Consider the following 26,442-nt stretch of genomic DNA (forward strand, 5'->3'; position numbering starts at 1 on the left):
AGGTTTCAAGTCCATATTTATTTATTTCTCTCAACAGAACCCAAGTGACAATCAGAATACAGTACTTTATTCCTCAAACATGTTTTTTCCTTTCCTTTTTTTTTTTATTACGCAAAACAAGAGAACACTCAGTGCAATAAGACAGAGGACTGACGGTGCGGTGCTCTCTCTACCTTTTCACAGTGCACGTTTATACACACAAAAAGATTGTACATCATCATCATTGTTACATTTCCAACCTTCACCCACCAACATCATGAGGGCAAAGTGAATGTCTTAAGACAATCATTTTTTTTAAACTAGCAACTTGCATACAGTGTAGCCTGGCGCACACACTCATGAACACACACACGCACACACACGCACACAGCTCTCTCCCTCACACGCATACCGGTACCAACGAAGGTTTCTGAATCGTTGATTCTCATAGAGAGGGGGTACTGCACTTGCACTTTAGGGGCTGTTGTTAAACCCATACTATTTTGGCAATGTTGACATTGCCTTTTAATGTGCAAAAGAGAACCAACTGAATTCATGCAAATAAGAGGTTGAGGTAGAGGGAGAGAGCAGGGGGAGATGAATATGTATGTAACCAGCCTGATTTAATGTGAAGGAAGATGAGAATTAGTGCAGTTCACTTATTTTTTCATAGCCTGACAGAATTGCAGGCCCTTGTGCGACCCCTCCCCGCTATTTTTGACAGCTTGGAGCTGTTGTCATGTGATAGGTCCTTCAATAATTTGATCTCTAAAATGGTTGCCAGCCATTGAATTGGATTGGAAACATTGTCAGAGACACCCAAATATAGATGAGTGTATGTCACACACCCAGCCATTCTCCTGAGGCTTTACCTTTCAGCCAATAAATGAAAACTTACATGGCACAACTCACTATTCCTTACAATTTCAAAAAAATATATATAAGCATAAACTTGAAAGTTACTTCTTAAGCAAGTGCATATGGCTATTATAATCTGCAGTGAAATTAAGAAATCTTCTAAAAGCTCAGGTGTTGATTGTACGGGCTGGTCGTTGGCGTCAAGTATTTACACTGTCACGGTGCTTTGCAGTGTGCATGGCAATGTAAAGATGCTGGTACTCGCCAGCTATTGCCACTAATCCCATTTTAAATAACCAAGCATCCAAAGTGCAACCACACCCATATCTCGCTTTTACAGGCTTTGGCTGGTCTTGGAAAATGATCCTGTTTATAATGTATGTTCTAATTTGCTACCTCCCCACCCCGCCCTCATAGTGTATTTTAGAATACAGCAAAAAACATTACACACTATCTCTGTCCTCTACAAATGCCAACAGGCTTTCCTGCGAAACAGCTTTAAAAGGCTTTTACGTAGTGACCACACAGTTTCTCACTGTTAAATACAAACTGAAGCACAAGTAGTTTCCTGTTTCTGTTCTAGGACCAGCTGTTGTACATTCTAGAACATCCTGGACCAGGCATGGAGAGACCTGGACTCTAAAGCACGGCGACGTAAACTCCTCAACTTACAATACAACAGTGAAAATGTAAAGTATATATAGACAGAATTAAATAGTCCATTCATTTTAGTGCTTTTAAGCACAAACAAAAAGCGCTTGGCATAAGAAAATTATGCAACTACAGTACAAGTATCGATAGATTATGTTTTGAAATGTAAAATAACCTGAACAAAAATAACATAAAAACAAATATTAGATTGCATCTACATCTACTATACATAATTTAAGTTTCCTTTTGATCCCCATCATCTCATTTAGAAAATATCTATTCATCATCAAATATCTACTCTACTAATTACATTACAGGAGTCCAGTCACAGGAAATAGAAAAATATCAAATATCACCAGTGATGATAAGAAACATGACAACCTGAACAAGCAGAAATATTGCTGTGGTAACCACCATTGTCCTTTGACATCAGTGAGCATCATCCCTCTTGTCCTCTCAGCGGCCGCCTTGAAGCCTGTGATGTTTTAGGGAGGAGAGGGAGTGGTTAACTGTGGGTTATGTGTTCGAAATGCCTTGTAAATGTCAGATGGCGGTATCCCAGAATACCGTTGTCTGGGTGGGGTATGGAGGAGGACGGATCTTCTTGGTCCCGCCGTTTTTTCCCCAGCTTGGAAGGACAGATGTATTTTCCTGCTTGCACTGACTTCGTTCCTGGTGCCTGTCCTCATTCCTGTCTGGCAGAGGAGGAGGAGGCCTCTCCAGAGATTTCTGCAAGTGCGGATGCTGTCTGGAACGGATTTCCATGCATAGGGTGCGTTTCCTCTCGATTTGCTCTAGCATAGTGGTGTCTCCACATATCCATGGCATCTGGGGCATCTGAGCAACACATTTAACATACCACGTGAAATAAATACAAATTAACTCTTTCTAGAATTTCTTTTTGATGTCATTCACAATTGACTAAGTGATCATATAACACAAAAAATGAATTCAGGGGCGGATGGGTGTGGTTTTTGATTTGATTTGGTGTAACCCAGCGTCTCACCAGTACTGATCATTTTTAATGGAGAGAATGGTAAACCCATTTATCTGTTCCCGGCTTTAGGCAATAAAAGAAAAAAAAAATAGAAAAATGATTTTGACAAAAATCATGTTCACCAAATTGCTGTGCTAGGAGCACCCTTACTCATGAACTTCACCCTACACTATGACTTAATAAATCAGTTTAAAAAAAAAATACAATTGATATATCTGGCAGAAGATGACGAGTTAAACATAATGTAGATCTCTCTGAAAGTTCTGAAACCTGCTGTGGATTTCTCTTCTCTGTCTTTGCAAACGATTTACATTTTTTTAAAAATAAATCTACAGTTGTAACCACTACGTTTTAATAAACTGAAGATTTTTCACATTACTAATGAAAAATGCCTAATTAATCAGTGTTATTAATTAGTGTTTTGTCAAAATAGTTAACTAGTCAGTCAATTGAATAGTCAGTTAATTTAAATTGCTGAGATAAAAGAATCCCCACACCAGTTTGAAGACCAACTAGAACAAAATGTCTTTAAACAGTCCAAACTGTTCCATAACAGACTAAGAAATAAGTTTTCAGGACCTATAAGAAACTGACACTTCAGGTAAAGAGACAGACAAGACAAAACAAAACAAAAGAAAGAACAAACCAGATATGCATACCTGACTTTGATGTGTCTCTGTTGCCCTCCTTTGTGGAGTTCCCACTGGGGAAGGATTAGCAGGTTTAGACGGTGAGCGGGCATACTTAGATGCTGCTTTCAGATCTACAAAGGAATAAAAAATCACATTTGGTAGTATGCCATTTGAATAGTTATATGCATTGTCTAATGCCGCCTTAAAATTTAGGTCCTAACACTCACCATTTCCTGTTCCCATGGTCATTGGAGGGCTACCTGATGGCCTTCCGTGGTGAGTGGGTGTTGTTGTTGATGAATGCTGTCCTGATATTGTGCTGCCATTCCTCTCTTGTGCTTTTGACTGGTCTGTGTTGTAATTGGCTCTGTTATCTCGTCGGGGGGTGCCATCTGATCTGTATCCTCGCTCCTTATTATCACACTTGTATTCCATTGATGAAGGGCTCTTGGTGCTCTTGATGTCAAAATGATGATGCTCTGAGCCATTCAAACTTCTGTCTTTGCTGTCCCGCCTCACTTCAAGGCCAGTTCTGCTCAGATCTTTGCTGTCCTGCCTGGGTAAAGGAGGAGGAGGAAGATCTCCACTACTGTGGCAGCTTCGATCTCTCCCCTCATACCTGGATTCGGAGTTGGAACCAACTCTGTCCCTGCTGTTGCTGCTTCTGGATGCTTCTTGTCGGGGAAGGATCTCTGGTGGCTGATCTATTCTACCTTCATATTTGTGCTCCGTGTCATTCCTTTCTCTCTCTTTGCTCTCCTGTTGGGGTAACAAATCGGGACGATGGTCTTTGCTATCATGCCTGTATTCTGGTCCGGTTCTAACCCTGTCTTTGCTCTCTTGTCGGGAAAGAAGCTCAGGGGGCCTATCTCTGCTTTCGTGCTTTGAGTCCATACCATTTCTGGCTCGCTCTTTGCTATCTTGTCGGGGTAAGAGTTCAGGTGGCTGATCCAGTCTCTCTCTGCTTTCATGTCTGTAGTCTACAGGATTTCTTGCCCTTTCCTTGCTGTCTTGCCTTGGCAACAGCTCAGGTGGCTGATCAAGCAGTCTGTCTCTGTCTTTGCTCTCCTGTCTCAGCAAAGACTCCATTCCATGTCCCCCACTTCGATCTTTACTGTCTCTCCTTGGTAATAGGTCACCATTGCTAATCCCTCTGTCCTTGGAGTCTCTTCTTATCAAAGGGATTGTTTCTATGGAGCTGCTGCCCCTATCTTTGGAGTCCCGCCTCACAGGGATGGGCTCTGCATTGCTGCAGGCCTGGTCCCTGCTATCCCTGCGAACAAGCTGTGCATCTACATTGCTACAAGTACGGTCTTTACTATTTCGTCTGTGGGGCAGAGGCTCTGCATTGCTGCTTCCTCTCTCTTTGTCTTTTTCTCTGTCTTTGTCTCTGTCTTTTCTATGTGAAGACTCTTTACTGTGACGCTCCTTGGATTCACGCTTGGACTCCTTGCTGTGACTGTGACGTTCCTTGCCTTCTCGCTTTGAGTCACCGTGAGACTTACTTTTGGACTCAGCTGCCAAAGAAAAGGGGGATAAAAATAAAAAACACATAATTAGGCAAATCAATAGACATTCAGTTTTTGATGTACCTATCAAAATAAACTGGATTAAAAAAACACACACAAATAATAATAATAATAATAATAATAATAATAATAATAATAATAATAATAATAATAATAATAATAATAAACAACAGTGGGACAAACTGTGAGTATCATCAGAATCAGACTTGTTACTGCAATGCAAACAATTATCCACTAGGTGTCCCTTACGACCCATTTAAGAAGCTGTGGTAGGAGTTGTAAACCTCTGGAGTTGAAACAAAATGATTGAAAACCATATACATATAAAGTGGTGTGAAAATTGTTTGCCACCTTCCTATTTTTTTTAACATTTGTCACACTTAAACGTTTCAGATCACCAAACAAATTGAAATATTAGACAGAGATAACACAAGCAAAGTTTTTAAATGTTTATTATTTAGGGGGAAAAATCCAAACCTACATGGCCCTGCTTGAAAAAAAAAGATTGCCCCTTCCTGTTATACGATAAATTAACTGTGGTGTATCACATCTTTGGAAAGATGAGTTCAATTTCTCTAGCTAGTTTCTCTAGGCCTGATTACTACTGCGCCTGTTCTCAATCAAGAAATCGCTTACATAAAACCTGCCTGACAAAGTGGAGTAGACCACAACATCCTCAAAAGTCAGACATCATGCTGCGGTCCAAGGAAATTCAGGAACAAATAAAAGACAATGTAACTGACTTAGGGTCAGTGTTCATGAATCCACCATAAGAAAGATAAGAAAGAGACTGGGTAAAAATGCCCTGCATGGCAGAGTTCTATGACAAAAGCAACTGCTGAGCAAAAGGAACATAAAGGCTGCTCTCAGTTTTGCCAGAAAACATCTTAATGAACCCCAAGTCTTTTGGGAAAATACTCTGTGGATCCACAAAACAAAAGTTGAACTTTTTGCAAGGTGTATATCTTATTACATCTGGCAGACAGCCAGTCCACTTCTGAATGACTTAAGAAAAACAAAATGAAAACTTTGGAGTGGCCTAGTCAAAGTCCTGAAACCTGAATCCAATTGAGATGCTGTGGCATGACCCTAAAAAGGTGGTTCATGCTCCCAAACCCTCCAGTGTGGCTGAATTATAACAATTCTGGAAAAATGAGTGGGCTCAAATTCCTCTGCAGCGCTTTGCCGCTTTGACTCATTGCCAGTTATCACAAATACTTGATGGTACTTGTTGCTGCTAAGGGTGGCCCAACCAGTTATTAGGTTTAGGGGAAAATCACTTTTACAAACAGGGCCATGTAGGTTTAGATTTTTGTCCTCTTAAAAATAAACAACTTCATTTAGAAACTTCAATTTATCTTTTTTTTTTTTGATGATCTTAAACATTTAAGTGTGATCAACATACAAAAAAATTACTTGGGAAAGGGGCAAAAAACTTTATCCCACCACCGTATGGAGATATCTATCTATCTATCTATCTATCTATCTATCTATCTATCTATATAGATAGATAGATAGATAGATAGATAGATATATATGCATATATATATATATATATATATATATATATATATATATATATATATACACACACACATATATATATATATATATATATATATATATATATATATATATATATATATATGTATATGCATCACTGATCTGAGCCTGTCTCTGGATGGTTTCCGTACAAGCTTTAACCTACAATACATTGTGGAAGCATCCCCTGTCATGCCTGCATGCGTCATATGTGTAGTTTTATGCTGATGTGTGTATGGGGGGGAGGAGGAGTAAAAGAGAGCAAGTGTGGTGATTAACCAGTTGGTAAGTGGGTCAGGGTAGCTGTTGCTGCCCCTGTTGCCTTAGAAAGGGAAAGAACAAAATGATCCTCCATTCCTTCATAACCTTCATGTTCACAACACACAACATATGTGACATTTGCACTAACTAAACCAAAAATCTCACTGATGAGAAATCAAAGGGTAATCCTCGCACCTAAATGCAGTCTCTAACTAACAGCACATTATTCAGCAGCTAATAATGACAATCTCTGGAAAAAGCAGAAAATGTATACCAGTTTGGTACATGCATGAACACGTATATCTCATTACAGTCAAAATGGCAAGAAATCATAAATTCTCTCAGCGTCCACCGTCCCCATCTGCACAGCTGCTCCAGCTGCCCGATTGGCTTACATATGTGTGTGCTGATTGGACAGAAAAGGGAATCTGAAATCCTGTGATCAGGTGTAGGATAGAGTTCAGAGGCATAACATCTCTATCAGGAGCATGCATTGTAGTCTGACGTGCCATGAGCTGTGATTGGCTGCATTACCCACGGGGAGGGAATCTGCAAATAAGAAACAGGGATTTCTCCTCCTTCCACTGTTGCTATGTTGTAGTTGCTAAGAGCACTGAGTAAGGATGGATGTGTGGATTCTTTGTAGTTTGGTTTTTTTTTCATGATTTATGATGTATGCATAAATGCTGTGTTTGGTGGTATTTACATTAAAGAAAACTGTTCAGCTTTTAAATTGTTGTTAAATTCTTTCAGATTGTGAAACTCAGGTATGAGGAGAGTTATGTGAAGTTGAGGGTTAAACAGCATGTCATCTTCACTGTATATGATTACATACTCCATCTGACTTTGTTACTGACCCTTCTCAAGTAAAGTATGACATGCCTCTACAAAATGAATCTAAGCTTCAAGAATGTGTGAATCATCCTGTTCTGTTTTTGTACAGTTCAAATAATAAGCACATTGAGTTTCACAATATTCACGTTTACAACTTCTATTTTAACAGAAAAATAAAGGTTGCAATATGCTTGAGAATGAGAAGGCCAATTTGTGACTGACTGATAATGCTGCCGGCACCAGACTCAGAAATAGTTTCTGCTTTTATATCTTTCTTCTTTCGTAAATTCAATTTGTGCAGCAAGGGGTTTGTTTTCCTACCCGACCGCACATATTTTGGCAGCGTCTTCCTGAGTGTGGCATAATATCTGTATTTAAATGTTGATGTTTACATATTTAAAAGTAATGCTGCCTGATGGCCTAATGCCATGAGTTGACCTACGGCCCGCTTTAGTCTTTAATCCTCTCAGATTAAATCATACGATCTGTATCAGACTTGGCTTGGCAGGTCTAGATTAAACAAACGCAAACTGCAAAGTGCCCTGCAAACATCGTGCTGTGAAAGCGATGCATTAAATGCACAAACTCGTGATTTTGCAGGATCAAACTTGTTAACCCTAAATGTGGACTGATTAAGGAATTAAAAAGTGTTTATTTATGTTTGCTGCTAGGTTTACTGCCGCTAAATCTCTTTACACGAACACAGTGCACACTGCCCAGTGACACACTTCTGTGTTACCTCTGCTCTTCAGTTTGTTATCCTACTTTCTAGTGCTGCTTTCTAACTAAATCTGTCATTCTCATGAAACAAATGTGTGTACAGTAGACAGGGTGGAAAAACTGTTTAATGGGCATGTGTTTGCAACAAGGGCGTAGATTTTCATGGACGGAAGGGACATGTCCCCACCAATAATTTGATCTCTTCGAGTAAAGAAAAACAAACCTGATAGTAAGAAAAAAAACGATCTGTCAACGTCTCATTCACCCAGCAGTGCAGAAAGAGTTAAATTACGTTCTCTACTGGAGTCCTACCTCATGTGACAAATATGAGCAATGTGATTGGCTGTGCTTTTCAGGGAGTTTTCAAAACTAACTGCACAACATGCAGCACTATTAGTTATCTCAGTCTCAGAGTAGCATTTCTAATTTTGATTGAAAGTGTCAGACAAAACGGCAGCCTCGAGAAAGCCAAGATATTCGTTTACAGAGGCTGTTAAAATGTTGGTGACACAATAATTTCATCCTACTAACATAACTAACATATTCATAGGGATAATTTTTGAGACAAAATATCATGAGGTAGTCATGATTTTGCAAATATTCCACCTTGCAGTGCAGTTTGCACAAATAGTTTTAAAAATGCACTCACGCTACAAACATTACTGATGAGTCAAGATCTGCACAAATTGACAGAAGCACTGAAGCAGCTACACATTTTATTCTTATTGTCATGTATGTCCTATTTGTCAGGTGATAGAGAGTAATGGTGATACAAGATCACAGGTGAAATTGGATGATGACACATCTGTGACTGCATGTATTTGGAATGTCTCACTGTTATTTATCAGGTGACAGAGGCAGCTCTGCCATGTTGTCGCTCGGACAGAGGTGAAGAGGCGAGGTCACAGGGGACTGACTGATGATTTGGTGCTATAGATTAACGAGAGGAGAAGGCATGTGTTTGGCTGCTTCACATAGTGGACATTGAGTTGTTGTGTGGGGCACCAGTAGTGCATGTGTGTTGCTGTAACAGTAGTTCATGTTTAGAATAAAACATCCCAGCTCACTGATTTGATCAGGGCAATAGTGCCTAAAATGTTGCATCATTTTGTTGAGAGATCTTTTGTGGTAATCTTAGATGAGTAGTTTTATGGACAAAAACCACCAGGTCATTCAGTGTTCCCTTAGTGCTATTGTATAACAGATGTTGGTGCACTATAACTGAACTAATGTTGTTGAGTCCTTAAAGTCATATTCTTTTATTGTCATGACTGTATTTGAAGCTATTTTTATTTTTGTATGATACCTGATTTATATGGAATATGGCTGAAGTAAACTAAAGCCTAAAATACTTTAGTCATTTACTTAATAGTAATTTAACATTATATAATTCACATATAAAAATATGAATTGTAATTTTAAATGGTTTAAAAGCATGTAGAATAGCATATGTAGGCAAGTATATTTCTAATTTTTTTTTAATCAAGAAGCAAAGACAAAAAGGAAAAAAAAAGAAACGGGGCAGAGTTCGGTGGTTCAATCATCCGTCCCCACCAATGCCAAAACCAAATCTACGCCCTTGGTTTGCAAACTATGTACACTCATATGGAAACCAGAAAGTTTGCAATACTTTCAATTAGTATCTTTTTGTATCTACATTTCATAATCGTAAGACTTACTTTCTCCTGGCTCCTTGGATTTTCTTCCACTGGAATTTTTCTTTAGCATATTCCTGCCTGTCGTAAACAGGTTGGTTAGTTCATCCAGAGGGCTGGTGGGTGTCCTTGAGCGGCCTGTTGATACATTTTGCATAGACCCGTGAAGTCGTCCGACACCATCTTGAGGTGGCGAGCCTTTTCCATGCGGTGTAGCAGAAGCACTTCGGGGCAGACCCCCAGGGAATGGCATCGGAGCATCAAAGGGAGGTGTACGCATGAGGCTGAGAGGGGTGAGACAGCGACCCATGCTGACTGGCGACGGACAAGCAGAGTGGCTACGCTGATAGGAAGATGATGATGAGGATTTATAAAGTGTACAGGGCAGAGGAGGCGCAGAGGAGCGTCCAGAGACAGTGAGAGTCGGGGTGGCTGTGAGCTCCCTACGGATGTGTGCAGAGGAGGGTGGCTCAGTGGAAGAGGTGGGAGATTTGCTGTATGACTGGTTCTCCAGCATGGGCAATTTGGCTACATCTAAAGGGGTGAGGGGAGACTCATCTGAGTTTGGCGAGCACTGGGCAGGCGCTGGTGGGAACACCAACAGTGGAGGTCGATGAGTGAGTAAATTGGGGAAGGGTGCAGGAATGTCACACAGTGGAATGTTTCGAGGTGTGGAGCAGCGGCTGAGAGGCTCAGGTTCATAGGGTGCCGGCGTTGGGCACGCAGAACGACATCCTACAGGGTCGGTGCGGTACTCCATGTCATCCAGAGCTGGGTACTTCATCTCCTCGTACACAGACTCATCTGGCTCCTCATCCTCACTCTTCAAGGGTTCTCGCGTTCCAACATCAATCCCACCCATCTCTATATAGACAGGTTCATCTTCACAGTCATCAGTAGGGCTTTCATCACTTTGAGGAGGTGATGGGTTGCATTCGTTAGGGGAAGTGACATGGTGGAGGGGTTTGGAGGGGCAAACCCCACTGCCTCCATGGCTCTTAATGTAGGACTCATCAAAGGAAACACTCAGTTGTGTGTTGGGGTTCCTCTTGGGTTTGGGTGGTGGCACCCTCCTGCAGTCCTCACTGCATCCCTGAACTGCTCAAAAAGAGAGAGAGAAAAAGTCTAAGATCTAATTTGTTGAGGTATGAGTCAAATAATTATAGAGTCATATATAATAGATTACTGAATTGGGTGAAATTCAAGTTTTTGTAATCTATTTGTCATTAATTATTAATGTGGGTCAGTTGTAGGTCTATATGTGCTGCTCAGTGCAATATCTTGAGTCAGATATGTGGGAATAGTTGAGGCATATACATGTTTCTAGGTCACATATATGGCAGCATGCGAGTATACTATCTGGGTCACACACACTGTTGAGCTTCTTTCTGATAGTGGTGACGTAGCTTTGCAGTGCGAATCTCTTTAGATGTGGTGCGAAGAGGCATTTGTACAGCTAGTACTGTAAAATACACTGCGGTACCACTACAGTAGCTTACAGAGAGTAGCCATAGCTCTATGCTCCCAACTTGCTCTGAGTCTATTTCTAGGTCAAATACTGAGATGTTTAGATAGAAGTGTCCCTCACACTGGCAGGAAGTGGGAGATGAATGTGGTTAAGAGCTGGAGTATGTCTAAAATTTTTAAAACTGCAAATTTTATACCTTAAATAATTCATGTGGCAGATGGCCGAGACACACTCCTAGTTCCAGTAACTGTATGACTCACCACCCTTACTCCATGCATACAGGCGCACAAACACACACTAAAGATGCCGACACCTTAAGACAGAGGAATTAGGACTGATGTGTACCTATTTCACAGTTTAGGTTGTTTTTGTTTTGTTTTTCTATTTTTTTTTTACCTTTTTTTTTTTGCAAACAATTGGATACAGTGTGTTGCATGTTGATAAAAATGTCTCTTGTTTATAATATTATTTGAGAAAAAAATGAATTCAATGTTAGGTTTATGATCCAGTGCGAGAACCAAAAGTAAAGACTACAAATTAAAACAAAACATCCAATTTTGTTCTGCTTTTTGCATGCTATACATTTAGTCACGATCATATATATAAACTAATTTGAACAGAGGATGCTTGGGTCTTTTGGACTGGTGTTCTCTCCTAATTAACACTTGCTAATAATGTGCTAATACAAGATTTGGTTAAGCCCAAATGTGTTTTGGCATGTGCTTCTTTGTACTATGATATTGAGATTCCTGCATATGCTCCTCTCCTTTCTTTGTGTGGACATGCATGTGTATATATGTGCGGGCAGTAATGGGCACATAGTGGTGTTCCTCTTCCTCGTTTCCACAGCAGCAAATTACATTACTACACTAGCAGGTTTCCATGGTTAATGCTGAGATCTGTTTCAGCATGGATGATGAATCCACCCCTTCAAAACATCGCTCTCCTTTCTCTTCTCCTCTCTCCACTGCTCCCTCTACCCCACCTCCCCCTTGCAGCGGATGTGTTTACCCGCAGCACCCTCCCCCCTCCCACTCCTCCTGGGGAAAACGAATCTAGGTCAATCGCTCCTCCTGAATGAATTCTACTCTGACAAGCTCCTCCCCTTACCACTAAAACGCCAGCTACAGAGCACGCAACCCTCCCCTCAGCCAGGGACACCCCCACACTCTCAATTTGATTGGCTCAGAAGCCTTAGTTTTCAGCATCTCTGGAACCTCATTGGCCCAAGCTGCTCAGTGATGCTGGGATTGGCTGGGCTGCAGGGGGTCTTGTTTCTGTGAGATGGTTGCCGTGGTGCCCAGGAAGATCTGTGCGCACATAGTGATCCCCACCAATCTGAGCCAGGCAGGGTGACTCCCTAAACATCACGTTGGCAGCAAAGCATCCAAACTGGAATGGAGTCAATGCTCCCTGCAAACTCTAAATCTTTTTGTTATTAATGCAACCTGAAAACTCTATCAGTTTAACTTTGCAAAATGCATGTATCGTGATATTTTTTTCCCCCTGAGACAGTACTGTGCAGCTTGCATTTGTTGCAAGAAAAATTGTCTTGGGATAACAATGTTCAGTTAAATTACTCTAAACTGGTCTTACATTGACACAAGGCATATTTGAAGAGGAGTTTTAAGCAAGGTTAGAACTGTCAAAGCAGTTGATGCACGGAAACAGCTTAAATTACTAACAATGTGGCAATAACCTTCTATAAGCAGCACTATTATCACTCTGCTGAGCTGAAACCTACTATGCTGAGCAAGAGATGGAGTTTGTATATAGAGCAACACCTGATGATTACATGCACAAGGATAAATAATCTCAACGTGCTCCAAAGATCTTATCATACACTTCAAGGTTCTTGAAATATAGTGAAAAATGAAGCGAGCATGATAACACATGATAAACTGGGGTACTTTTTCTCCAAAGCCTTAAGACATGAGAAAAGACACACACACACAATCACATGCATTATAAGTAACTACTTTCATCTCTGTCTCTACATGGTAGTACTCACACATGCAACCTGATTTATCTGTTGGGAAGCAGAAATATGCAAACTACCATTTGCTAATTTGATAACAAGAGAAAAAAAGGACTGTGAGAATGAAAAATCAAACAAAGGTACAACCTATCCCAAACTTCTTAATTTTTCTTTGGTATTATAATGGTATTCTCAGTTTATATGGCCTGTTCATTTTGCTAGAGTAGGTCAGCCCTCACGAAATGGAAAACCATGACCATCAGAACATATTGCAGCACAGATGTCTTTAAATATTCATTTATTATTATACATGTGCTTCAGGCTGTCATGTTTGCAATGTTGTTTAGCATAGCCAAAATATGGATATATATGATATATAATACTTTAATCACAGTTCAATCCCCTATTGTATTTACACCCTTCATCTTATATCAGTCTGCACCTATGGCAGGTCAGTAAAAAGCATACACTGAATAGTTAAATGTCATGTCATTGTGAGAGAAGCAATGTTGAAGAGGTCCCTGCAGTTCAGCTATATATAGTGCATCAGTCTTGTGTGAAGTGCCACCACCACTCACCGTCACATCTCTCCCCGCGGCAGGTAGACATGGGACTATGGTCCACTGCCTCAGACGACATGCTCAGCTTGGTGGCTGGGTCTCTCCTGGGCTTAGGCGGGGGCTGCTTCCTAGAAGTTGGACTTCCCACTTCCTCCTCTCCTCCACCCCCAGTGTTCCCACCACCGACCGAGTGAAGGGACTGGGAGCGTACTGAGAAGCCCTGCCCACAGGCGATAGGGTGCAGGTGGGGCACGGGCATGCGTTCCTGGGGGTCTGGCATGGTATTTAAGCCCATACGCAAGTGCTTGCCCTCAGTTGCTATCTCCTCACCCGATCTGAAACAGCGAAAGAGGAAGGACAAAGAGAAGGGTTAAGAGATCAGAATGAATAAATGTGGAATGCAAAGAATAAAAAAGATAAAGACACAGAAATACAGACATTCCACAATCCAACACATTACCATCAAACGTCTTTCATTTGATCGTATGCGCACGTAGGTATGTGCATTTCATTGTGTGCAGGTGGTCAAAATGACAAGAGCACTAAGTTAACAATAACAGGTGTGTTAGTGCCATTGACAGGATGGCTTCTTTCAGGGCAAAGCATTGATTTGAGTTTAACCCTGGATATGACTGATAACCCGCACACAAGCACACACAATCAATCCCTTTAAACGGATGATTGGGCTGGATGGAGTGTTAATGATGTCTGAGTGTTGTGCAATAATGGCGTAAAGGGAAGTGTGTGCTTGAGTGTAAATGGGTGAGTAAATGAGTTCAAGATCTGACTGTGTTTTAGCCTCATATTAAAGAGACAGCAGAACTAAACTTCATTTCAGAGATTTATCTATTTGAAAAATCTCACATTTGCATCTGTGACATTGTCAACCATGCATGTTGGTATGGATGTATCTGGGGGTGACCCCTCAGCCTGTTACTTTGCTGACTATGACTCCCTCTCTGGCCAGCTGCTGAACAGAAGGTGCTCAGTGGGTTGGGTTCATTGGTCAGGGGCTTAACTTTGCCTAGCAACAGGGTACCCATAGAAACCAGACACAAAACCAGCTGCCACTGCACAACAATAATAAAGCACACGTGCACACCATAAGCACATGATAACCCCAGCAGGGTTTGTTTTAATAGTATACTGCTGATATAAGTTTAAAAAAGGGACCTGCAGAAACATGTAGAGGCACAGAATGAACAAACCCAGAAGTTAAAAATCAAACGTTTATGTAAATAACTATAATATATTATATATATATATATATATATATATATATATATATATATATATATATATATATATATATATATATATATATATATAGGGAAAAAAACATCAATGAAGAAATTATAAATTCTTTATCAACAAGATTCAGCCACAGGTGTTTTGGGCATGCATCTGCTGTGACGTGCACTTTTATATACATGGGTTGGTAGTGTGGGGGTGGCTGGGTGTGACTGGAGTACTGGTGACTGGGTTATTTATAGGATATTTGCCCAGTGATTGGCTAGAGGACAGACCACAGGTGCAGTAGGCGCAGTTGGGGTTGATTTGTTTTTGAGCAGCTCTGGTTGTCAGCTCTGTGACACCATGGGATGGCAAAACAAGGCACCCCCCCAAAAAACAAACAAACAAACAACCCCTATCCCCCCCCCCCCCCCCAAAAAAAAAAAAAAAACAAAAAACAAAAAATAAAAACCAAAAAACAAACACTTACTAAATGACATACTGAGAAATAAGGAAGGAAGTCTGTTTGTGTCTGCATGCACGTGTGCACAAAGGGCAGGGCAGTCGTTGGGAATTTGCATGCATATGCAAACATAAGGAAATGCGTGTGCATCTGTGTGCGTGTGTGTGCATGATTGTTGGATAAGGGTCGTTTTGAAGACTCTTAGACATTTACATGGATTTGTATGTCTGTGACTGTGTGGATAACTTTTTTCCCTCTGATGAAATACAATAAAAGAAAACCAGAGTGAGAGTGTGCTAGGCAGGAAGGCCCGCCTCACTCAAACCAAACGTGCTGATTTGATTGGCCTATGGCTGCTCCAGCTGTTACCAGGCAGAACCCACCTCCTGCAACTGAGCTCACACTTAATCTCTCTTTAACATTTTTTCCCCCATTTTCCCCCCAACTCTAAAACACACTTGTTCTAACAAGCTCTTTTTTCCTTTACACGATCACACTGTCAGTTTGCTCTTTCCAACCCTTTCTCGTAAACTAATATATTCCCTTTTCCAGTTGTTCATGCCCATGCACGCACATAGTACGCAGCATGCACATACAAATTCTTACACTCTCACAGTTATTCACTTACTGTAAAAAACGGGTCGTCTCATTGACCTACTTATAGATCTCATAAAAAATCCAACTATTTTTTGTCTCTTTCTCAAGTGACTGTGAATTAATGTTTTAGGTTTGGCAACACCTAAAAGAAAGTGAACAGCAGATGGCACTTTCCTCAGGTGTCACCCTGTCCCATTCACCAAAGTTACTGTACAGGACTGCATAACAATGAGGACAATGAGATCTTGCTGGTAGGTTAAAAATAGAGGTAAAGAAAGATTTCAGAATTTTCTCTAAAAATGCCACTTTGTTTTTCTAATGCCAGCGGTGTAAAGTTGAGCTTTGATCATGCAAGTGACGTGCCATTTGCATATTCAGTCATACTGGGAGCCAAAAAAAGAGACAGAGCTCTTTGGAGATGCATGGACCATTGAGAGAAGCATGACAGGGATCAAAGTGTTCCTGGATAAATAGGTTAAAAAGCCACATCTGGTCAGATATAAATGCTCAACTCCCCAAAAGCACCTTAATTATTTGATGAGCTGCTAAAATTGCCATCAGCTGCTAAAATACTTTGAGCCAGAAAGACTTAGAGCAAGCAAAATTATTTTTAGAATGTTTGAGAACACTGGAAAGCATAAATTACAAGTACCCAGTGTACTCGTGCTTCTTTCTGTCCTATATTACGGCAAACTTTAGATTAAATTGATAGATTAGAAATCATTCTAAGACCTAATAAAAAAATCATATTACTCAGTATGATGCCTGATGGATATAGTTTCTTTTTATGTCATGAGTGTAAAGATCTGCTCTCCGTTTTTGGGGATTGCAAATGTCCATGTTGTCACCAACAACTTTCAAAATCCCTCCAAATACCCTGGTATCATCTCCTGATAATCTAACACCCAGTGGTTCTCTAACACCCAGCAAGCAGGATTTTTCCACGTGCTAGGCACATGTTTACAGCGTGTGCCTCTTATTTAGTGAAGTTTCAGTTTCACCATGCTCAGTGACACTGCTCTAAAAAACAGTGCAGTCAGACATGCGAGTGTTCATAAAGCTGGTTAGAACCCTCCTCTCACACACACAGACACACACATTTCCATGTTTCCAGATGGTTTTTAAATAAAGGTGTTTCGAAACACTTACATCATCAGCCTAATTCCCACCCTCACTTCCTAACTTCCTGGGTGTTTTACTGTCCTGGCCCACCTCATTCCTTCTTAATTGTAAAAGCTTGCCATCTCAAAAATAGAACAGTGACAACCTCCATACAAGGACAAGTCCCAAATAAGTCTAAAAGTGAAAAATTAATTATCCTCCATAGATCACGGAGTGCACTGATCCACACTTGTAAACTCCATAACATAGCAAATTAACAAACCCTCTGGCTACTTGTCCCAATTTCCTCATCCTTAAGCACGGGATACCCGAAGGCAAAGTGGTTTGGGCTCATACCACACGGGTCCAAATGCCCTTGAGCATCAAGTCCCTGTTTCAATATCCAGCTGGCTGGACCATTTGTTGCATGTCATCCCCCCCCCCCCCCCCCCCCTCTCTTTTTCCATATTCCCTGCTTTAAATGTAGTCAAAACATACTATTGAGGTTTTCATATTTGCAAGCACTTTTTTTTTCATCCTACCTCCTTATGGCTTCCTCCTGTTTTCTCTTCTTCTCGTTTTTTTCCTTCAGGAATATCTTGTTTCTCTCATTCCTGGCGTGGTCCAAGTTCTGAGCTACCAGGCCGTTGTAGGCTCTCAGGCCATTCTCCTCAACATATTGGAAAAAGCTGAGAGTTTCCTCCTCTTTGGAGCTCATCATTCTTCAAGTATTTCCACTGCATTCTGCGGGGCATATAAGACATATCAGTCATAATTATTCTTCTAGAAGGGTCACAAAATACAAGAGTGGGCCAGTCATGAGAAAAGATGGATTTCACAGGCCACACGTTAGTGCCACATGTTGAGTATATGTGACATTGCTGTTGATTTTGAATATGTCTGAATGTTGCTGTAGAGTTGGTGGTGGGCCTTGCATCATGTCTGGATCCAGAGGAGTATTTTCCCTGGAGGTTTGCAACATCTTTTTCTACTGTTCACTCTGCACACAGATGCACACACACACACACACACACACAAAAAACTCACGCACATGCAAACATATACAAAAGCTCATGTGCACATGGAAAGAGCTAAGACTCACTATTTAGCAACAATTACTCATAACCTTCTGCTTCAGTGTGGAACAGTAGCGGCTGCTAATTTTCTCAGTTGTGTTTGCACATTTTCTGGCTGAAATTACTGGCTTTAACCAAGCGAGTGTGTGAATGAGACTGAAAAAGGGCTTTCATCTTCTGCAGTCATAATATAGCCTGGACTCGGAAAGCATAAAACTCCTGGAAGCAATCAGATCAGCACAAATGAAACAAAACTATGAAGCATGCTTTTACATTTATAAATACCATCAATCTTGTCTCTTAAATCCTCAAATACTCTCTTCTCGAGTCCTGCCTTTTGAGTCGGTGATAACATTAATGTTCTTAATGAAAAAAGTGAGAAGAAGCCTTCTCTGTGAAATGTCGACACTTGTGCAGTTACTCAGTGATTCACTCCTAGACGGTAATTAGTTTATAAAAGCAATCGTTTGCAGCCACTTAAAGTCGAGGCACAGAACGAAGCAGATAATGCTGCGATTCAGTCTGCATGTATGTTCACTTGGCTGAAAACAAGTGCAACCGCATGTAACGCAGTACATACAATGTGCAACGGCCAAATGTGAATTTCGAGAGGGCAGTGGTGGAAGAGGAGAAGACAGCATGCTTTTATGTAGGTCAGTGTTTTCAGATCAACCTAAGACTCATGCTTGTTTACGTGTGAGACAAGCACTGAGTGTGAGCTTGCGTGGGGAGGGGGAGGGGGCTTGTGATATCTCGATATATGTTTGTATGTGCATGTGTGTGTGTGTAGAGAGGCAAGGGCAGCAAGGGGGGTCTTGGAGGGCAGCCAAATGGAGATTGCATGGCCAACTCAGAGGCTGGCCATTGTCTGGCCATCCCTCAGCATCCATGATGCATCTCAAAACTGTTTTGCATAGGCTTTTACAGGCAAGATGAGAGGACTGATAAGAGCCAAAAGACATAATCAGGATCTCAAGAGCAAAGTTCAAACGAGGGCAAGGATGCCTGGTGTCAAGCGGTGCAGAGATGTTTTCTCCTGATAATCAGGTTTTATCACTAATGCACAGGCACAGTGTAACACCTACAGCTGCACAAATACCGATTTTTTTTTTCAAATCACAGTTTCTGAGGGAAAACGAAGCACACCAGTTAGAGGTACGGCAACGGGAAGGCACAGTTCAAACAGTGTTTGAGCTGAATTAAGCCTGCCTGCCTAATCCCTGTAAGCCTGCAGCAGCACTCTGCACTGGAATCAGCTTGTTTATCACAGTGTTTTTACCAACCAAACCTTTCTCATTGGATTGTCCTCCCTCAACTCATTGATACAAAAAGCTATTATTAATTTTTTCATCTCCATAAAACCTGTCAGTTCAGTGAACATTTTCATTCTCTCTTTTTTTTTAAGCAAAGCTTGTTTTGCTCAGTGACATGATGCATTCTCTCTTTTTTCTGTCTTGCCCCTTCTACCTCCATTTGCCCTAGTTGACATTGGGTGCAACAGTTGGATCACAGAGGTGCACTTTGCTTTAAATGATAGTGGCACACCATTTCTGTTTCCAAGCAACCATGTCACAGGAGAAGGCCAGCATGGATATTCTAGAGACACACTGTCAAGAAAGATTGCAAGGGCAAGAATCTGGTGACAACATGCATGGTGCCATGGTACATGTGACAACATGTACTTGTGTATGCATATACACACACGCACACACAGACACACACAATCATTCTAGGACCAAGTTAAAGCTAATGTTTACTTGATGCAACACTTGGCATGTCTTTACACTTGATTTATTGTTATAGGCACTTGAGATGACATGTGTTGCATTAGACAAGCAGGCATTTTTTTGTCAGTGCTTTGTGGGTTTGTAGGTCAGTGCTGTGAATAAAAAAAAGTTCTGATGCATACTTACAATAGGGTTGTGTCCTTACTGGTTTGTGGACCAATGCGAGGTCTGTCTTCCCCTGACAAGTCCACTGTACACTAATGAACTCTGAGCTATGCTGGAGCACCAGTGCACTATTCCACTTAAAGCCACATAGACTTCCATCCATTGTATGGTCCAACTGATTGGCCAGCTAGAAAGACTGCCTGTGACCCAGGATAAGGCTGGTGCCAGAAGGGAGCCGGGCCATTGGGTACCCGGCCCAGTGCTCCCTTCCCTGGGCAAAAAAGGGAGATGCGTCCGCTCCAATCCAGATGTTTCCACAGTTCAAGCCAGATGTCAGCTTCACTTCTTCAAACATCTGCACATGCTAAAGATGGAAGGAAGATGCAGCATAGCAGCTGACCGCACCCGCATACATCACGCAAATGCACACAAACACACTCACACGCTCTGACATGAAGCTCCCACTTGCAGTTACAGACCAGGCACTCAAAGTCTTTCTAATTTCCAGAATATCTTTCCTTCTGCTTTAACATGTCAAAGTGCTGCCCGGGTAAAAGGAATCCTTATCCACAGTGCCCTCAAGGTTCAGACCGAGGTAGAGCAAAGTGATGTGCATTTCCAGGTAAGGCATTCCCTGCCTGCTCCCTCCGTCCCGCTTAGACAGATAGGTCTGCACGCTCACACTGTGCTTAAGCAGATGACACTGGGCTTCCCAACTATAGATCACAACAAGAAGAACACGCCCACTGCCTACTGTAGCCACCTTCCACTAGAGCGTCATCCTCTGTCCCTCTTCTTTTTTTCTCTTGTGTGCTTTTCAACTTATCTTCAAAAGCACTCATACCCCAGCCTCTTTTTGCAGTTAGTCATTTTTATGCTCTCGTCTTGTGCCTCGCCTGCCTTCCCTTAGCAACTGGGCTGTAACTGAATCGTGTTTTTCTGCTTTCAGCACCACGGAGAGCTCTCTCTGTCAGGGGGCGAAGGCGGGGGGTGGAGGGTTGAGTGGGTGGGCACATTCAAAGGGGGCCAAGTGGAAAGAAGGGAGGAGGGATGGGGGGGGCTGAGTGGGAGGAGTCACCAGGTTGCCAGGGTGTGACCTCATTAGACACAACCTCCTCTCCCCCTGGCAACCGATGCGATTCCCCTCCCTCCTACCCCCTTCCTCCCTCCCTCTCTTTCTCACAGCTCGTAAACAACACCAGGACATACACGCATAAAAAAAATTCCACTTGCGGTGAATTCTACTGTGTTGCTTTCAAGTTCATTCATTACATGTACAGTAGTCAAAACAAAGAGTAATAAATGCATGCAGGCAAGAAACAAAAAACAAAGAGAGAAAGCAACAATACTTTTCCATTTTTAATGCACACACACATTGACCTGCTGATGCAAATTTAAAATATGTTTTGCATAGAAGAACAAAACAAGTAATGCAGTGCAGAGACTTGTTCCCAGTGGCCACAAAAGATGAACGGGATGAAAACAAGGACAGAGTTGAGCCTGGGTTGCATGTTTGTTGGTGGGTGGAGGTGGGGGGGGGGGGGGGGGGGGGGTGCTGCTACTGTGACTGTTGTGCACCCCCGCTTGACTGTCTGGGGGATAAGTATTGGTTTCAGTAGCGCTGTCAGTTGTTTCAGTGGTGAGAAAGCCTGGTCTATGGTGCAGAATCAGGGGTTAAGGGAGGGCGAGCTGTTCGGGTTGGTGGGTAGGTTGATGGTGGGGGGGGGGGGGCTGGGTTTGCTTGGATGGATTAACACCATCGACACAAAAGGATTAGCGAGCAGAGATCTGTTGTTTTCGTCAAACCTTCCCTCCATTTCTCTTAACCCCACCACCACCACCACAAGCTTGGCCAGGTTGTGTTTTATATTTTGTTGGGGGTATAAAAAAAGGGGGGTTGGAGGCAACAAAATGATTTTTTCACAAACATGTGATGGTCAGTTTAGGGAGGAAGGGAAGGCTTAAAAAAGGCCAGCAATGGAACTAGTGAGTCCACCACGCTGTGCTGTGCTGACCTGCATTTGATTATCAAATTAGGCATTTGTTTTTAAGTTAATAAAGGAAAAAAAAATCAGGGCAAAATGCACTCACTTAAAACACACTTTTAGATAAATCATGCCGCATGTCCCAAATAGACAACTGCTATGCCCTCGCTTAAATAAAAATCAGCTGTCGAAAGGTAGACACCCCTTTTTCCTGACTGTTGAGAGGGATGTGGTCGACTGATCATGCACAAAGCAAGTCGCTCTATCCAGCATACGCACACATAAACATGCACATATACAAAAAGGTCACTCTGACCTTAGTGCATGGTTTTTGTGTACTTCTCAAAAGAAGTATTTAGATCCTATCGGAGCTCAATGAACACAGACTGTATGGAAATCTCAGGGGTGAATGGGTTAAACAAATTTTTCCACCACGTGCGCAGGAGTACTTTGTTTTGTGAACAGTGGAGGACACTCCCTCTGGGACAGAATGGAGGTTGAAATAGGATACAATTCCTCTAACTTTTCAGTTCACGCACGCTTACAGACACACAATGACTTGCATAAGAATGCATTAAGAATGCCTAAATAGATACTTAAAAGCAAGTTTTACTGAATTGAAATGAAGTAATGTGGTTAGATTGTGATAATGAATATATTATTTTTGCACTGTGGAAATAAAGAACACAATTTAAAGCTTTTGCTGATGTCTAGATTCCATATTCATTTCTCTTAATTTAATTTAATTTTCCCTTAACACCTTATTTTTTTCAATCATTGCAAGACTAAATATAAGGTTACATTTGCATGAGCTTAAAGTTGCTTAGGTTCAGTGGCAGTTGTTGTATGCTAAGTTTTGAGGGGGAAAAAAGCTAATTAAAGTAAAACAGAATTTTAAATGTGACAATAAAAAAGTCAATAAATATTTCCAGTGGACACGATGCATTTTTACCCCTATTTAGTGAACAATAGATGTCCTTTGTTTGTTGTTGTTGTCAATTTAGCGCTTAGACTACATCCTCCTCATTTAGTATCAAGCCAATAAAATGCACTCAGTCATTCAGATTCAAGTCACTTGTAAAGTATATAACCTTGCCAGTTCATGTGTGTAGTGAGACATTAATGACTGTACAAACAGAGACCAATGTGCCCTGCAGCAGATGCCTGGTACTCAGTTCAATCATGCTTGTAATGATGTTGCATTGATTCAGTGCTGTAACAGGCTAATGAAGAGTCTATAAAAACCATTATGCCAATCAATTAAATGTCACTGAGGAAACAGAATCATTTCAATCCTTTCCAGTGATTTATTAGGTGCTGTTTCTTGCTATCTGAAACTAGAAAATGATTTCTACTTCTCAACAGTGCGTGAGGCAGCATTCATATGCTTAAAAGGGCCTGTGATGCTTTGTGGCATTCTTTGTATTCTGTCCGCTCTGGAAGTGCCATGAAGGTGATGCTGAAGAAGGCACTGGCAAGACAGATAGTGAGACAGTGGCACTAAAGATGTCAGACTCTCATTAAAGATGCAGCATGGCTTACTTCCATTCCTCACATCTCTAAGAGAGAAATAGAGCACAAGCTTCATGCTCTGACCAGCAATCTGCAGACATCTGACCACTCCCAAATGGAGGAGAAACAGAAAATAACAGAGTAAATGTCAGTGTTTCATATAGTCTTAAAGACTTGCATGTCTTATACTATGATTTAATAGTGTGAACTTGATTCTTACTTAATTATTATAATAAACTTGCATTTGAGGAAAAAGGAAAAGAGGTGACTTCCATAAGTAAAAGTGTTTTTTTATATAAATGTTTTAACATAATTGTTTATTATAGGAGTAGAAATTATATTCTATTTTTTACATACGGCCTTGATCCATATGTGCATACAATAATATACACCTTTTTCCATCTCCGAACACAATATATTTTGAAATGTTAAAAAGCTTTTTTAGTTTGAAAGTTGTTTTAAAAAAAAGTCTTCACCAACCTTCTTAACACTAACACAACAATTATCTGCACTTCCTGTCTCTGGAGATGTCAAGCTGAGGCATGTCTCTAACGACCACCCTCCGCACTTCCCGCTGTTCCACCAAGACAGAGAGGTGAAAATAAGAGACTGAAGACTGTAATCTCTCAAACAGGCGGTTGAGGGCTCCAATCTTGGGGGTTTAGCCCCCTGTAAGCCCCTTAAATCCCCAGTTTAGAGGGACAGGACTGATGGGCTAAAGCCCCCACAGACGGTGTACTAGCTGCTGGTCTCAGACACAGCATGAGGACAAATGACAAACATAATTGCTGCAGCTTCCTCGTCGTTTCACAAAGTCATAAGACAGAACTGAGTTCAACGGGATCAGATACATCACAGTTTTTAACACGACATGATTTGGTTGAAGTTTGGTTTCTAGTTACGGTGCACTGTACATGTTTATCATGTCTGTCTCATCCTAAAATGACTGTGAGAATACCAGAGGTGACAGATGACTCACTGCTTACAGCTGTGTTAGAATACAGGAGATTATTTCAGTTCAGATGTTTGTTTGATACATGTTTGTACAGAAAACCTGCGGGTAAATGGGGACTGAATGTCACCTGAAAGAGGACAAGTTAGGTGACTGGCGCCATCTGCTGTAAAAATAGCAGAAACTCATTATTTCTTACCTTTTCCCAACAACCTTTGCACTCTGCATATCTTTGTCTATCTGTGTGTAAACATCAGTGGCCAAATGTGTGTGCGTGCGTGTGTGAGTGCATAGGTGGGGAAAATATTCATCTCTTACCTTTCTTCTTGTTCACCGTTTATTACGCTAGCTTAGCAACACCTGTGTAGTGAAGTGTATGGTCCAAGCCCCAGTTTGCTTATAATCATAGCAGTCATAGCTGTCAATTTCTGTAAATAATGGCAGATTTTCCCGCCCCCCAAATCTTCTACCGCGCTTGTTTTATTATAAGACTGCGCTACTTGCTAGCATCCTTGCAAAAACACAGCTAGTCGTGTTTATTAGCTAGCTTGAACAGGTGTTTGAGCAGTTTAGTAGCATTAATTCTGAGACTCAGCTGATTTTTGGGGGGGATTTTTTTCTTGTCTGTGTTAAACTTTCACAAGCTTAGTAAATTATACATAAGGGGCGCAGGAGTATATAACTACCTGGTGAGAAACTTCATAATTCATCTTCTTGTGAACATACTTTTGCACAATTAAGAAAATATGAATATGCCATTACCTCCACTAAAGAATTTCAGAATGCGGAATTTTAATGTTATCTCCAGTAGTTGTCTCAAATTACTCCAGGTTACTTTGAGCAATACTCATACATCTGAGAACAAAGACAGACCCAAAACTTCCAAACTTGTTTGTAAAATGTGATGTTTTTCATACCAGCAACTGCATTTCACTTCAAGCAATTTCTTAGTGACAGATTATTTACTTGTAGACATGGATCTGATGTTAATATTATTACTGCTATTATTACTTGTAATAGTAGTATTGTTAGTATGTTTATTGAGCATGTACATAATCCATATTGAGACTTGAAGCAAATAACTTTGAGCTGGAGAGTATGGCCAAGACAAACAGCTACAGCTTCCAGTTTAAAAAATGTATTTATGTAGGAAGGTAGGGCATTCTAGTAATGTGTATTTGTGTTACTAGACTCTACAATGCTACTGGGGGCAGAGCATGACCTCTGAATCAATAATCCTCCAGTATTTCCCTAACAGTATACCTAATTGCCAAGCAGTCTTTTGCTCTACTTTACATAGCAATGAGCCAGTGCCGTTAGTATCTATAAACTAGACAGGAAGGGTATGGTACCAGGACCATATGCTATATAGTCTGAATCTTCTCATTACTAGGGTTCATATAACTCCCCTACACAGTTGTTTAGTTCAGAATAAGTGAATTGGACTGAAGTGCAATCTTATTGTTGAACTTAGAATCGTACCTTTATTCAGGCCAACATTCAGATAACAATAAAATGATAAATAAATACAATTACCGATCAGTCTATTAGGTACCCCTTGCTGGAACCAGGTTGGATCCCTTTTTGCATTTAGAGCTGGCTTAATTATTCATGGCGTAGATTCATCAAGGTGCTGGAAATGAAAAAGTGTAACTAAAAACATCAATAAACTGAGGGAAAAAAACAAGGGAATTCTCTGTTTATATACAACATTATCTATGCTGACATGGTGTGGTCAGATCTTACAAAAAAAAGTAAAGTATAAAGTCACAAATATAATTTTAGGTATTGACCTAAAACCTGTTATCATTTAAAGAGCTGATATTCTGTTGATGTGCACTTGTTAAAGCATTTTTTAATATACCATTGGGATTTTTTTTTTTGTGAGTGAGCTGTTATTGATGCTCAGTAACCGTAGTGACCAAATCCTTTACAGGTGCTCCCATTGAACTGTTTCTGAGGTGTCA

General features: G+C 41.0%; 1 protein-coding gene across 2 annotated transcripts; it reads right to left on the reverse strand.

The window, feature by feature from the left end:
- On the reverse strand, window positions 1-24,848 carry nyap2b (neuronal tyrosine-phosphorylated phosphoinositide-3-kinase adaptor 2b). Of its 2 annotated transcripts, none has more exons than XM_087831234.1 (8): window positions 24,794-24,848; window positions 17,601-17,802; window positions 13,683-13,999; window positions 9,683-10,756; window positions 3,345-4,634; window positions 3,145-3,248; window positions 2,056-2,325; window positions 1-1,963 (listed from the first exon to the last, which is right to left on the reverse strand). In XM_087831234.1, exons 2-8 carry the CDS (start codon window positions 17,777-17,779, stop codon window positions 1,928-1,930), a joined length of 3,270 nt encoding a protein of 1,089 aa, XP_087687360.1. In that variant the 5' UTR covers window positions 17,780-17,802; window positions 24,794-24,848; the 3' UTR covers window positions 1-1,927. The 2 variants fall into 2 exon arrangements, with proteins under 2 accessions (XP_087687360.1, XP_006786606.2); XM_006786543.3 differs by lacking the exon at window positions 24,794-24,848 and adding an exon at window positions 20,048-20,949.
- Between the last annotated feature and the right edge of the window lie 1,594 nt (window positions 24,849-26,442).

The sequence above is a fragment of the Neolamprologus brichardi genome, chromosome 18 (assembly GCF_056152115.1).
Source record: "Neolamprologus brichardi isolate AB-2024 chromosome 18, ASM5615211v1, whole genome shotgun sequence".
In the NCBI taxonomy this organism is placed as follows: domain Eukaryota; kingdom Metazoa; phylum Chordata; class Actinopteri; order Cichliformes; family Cichlidae; genus Neolamprologus; species Neolamprologus brichardi.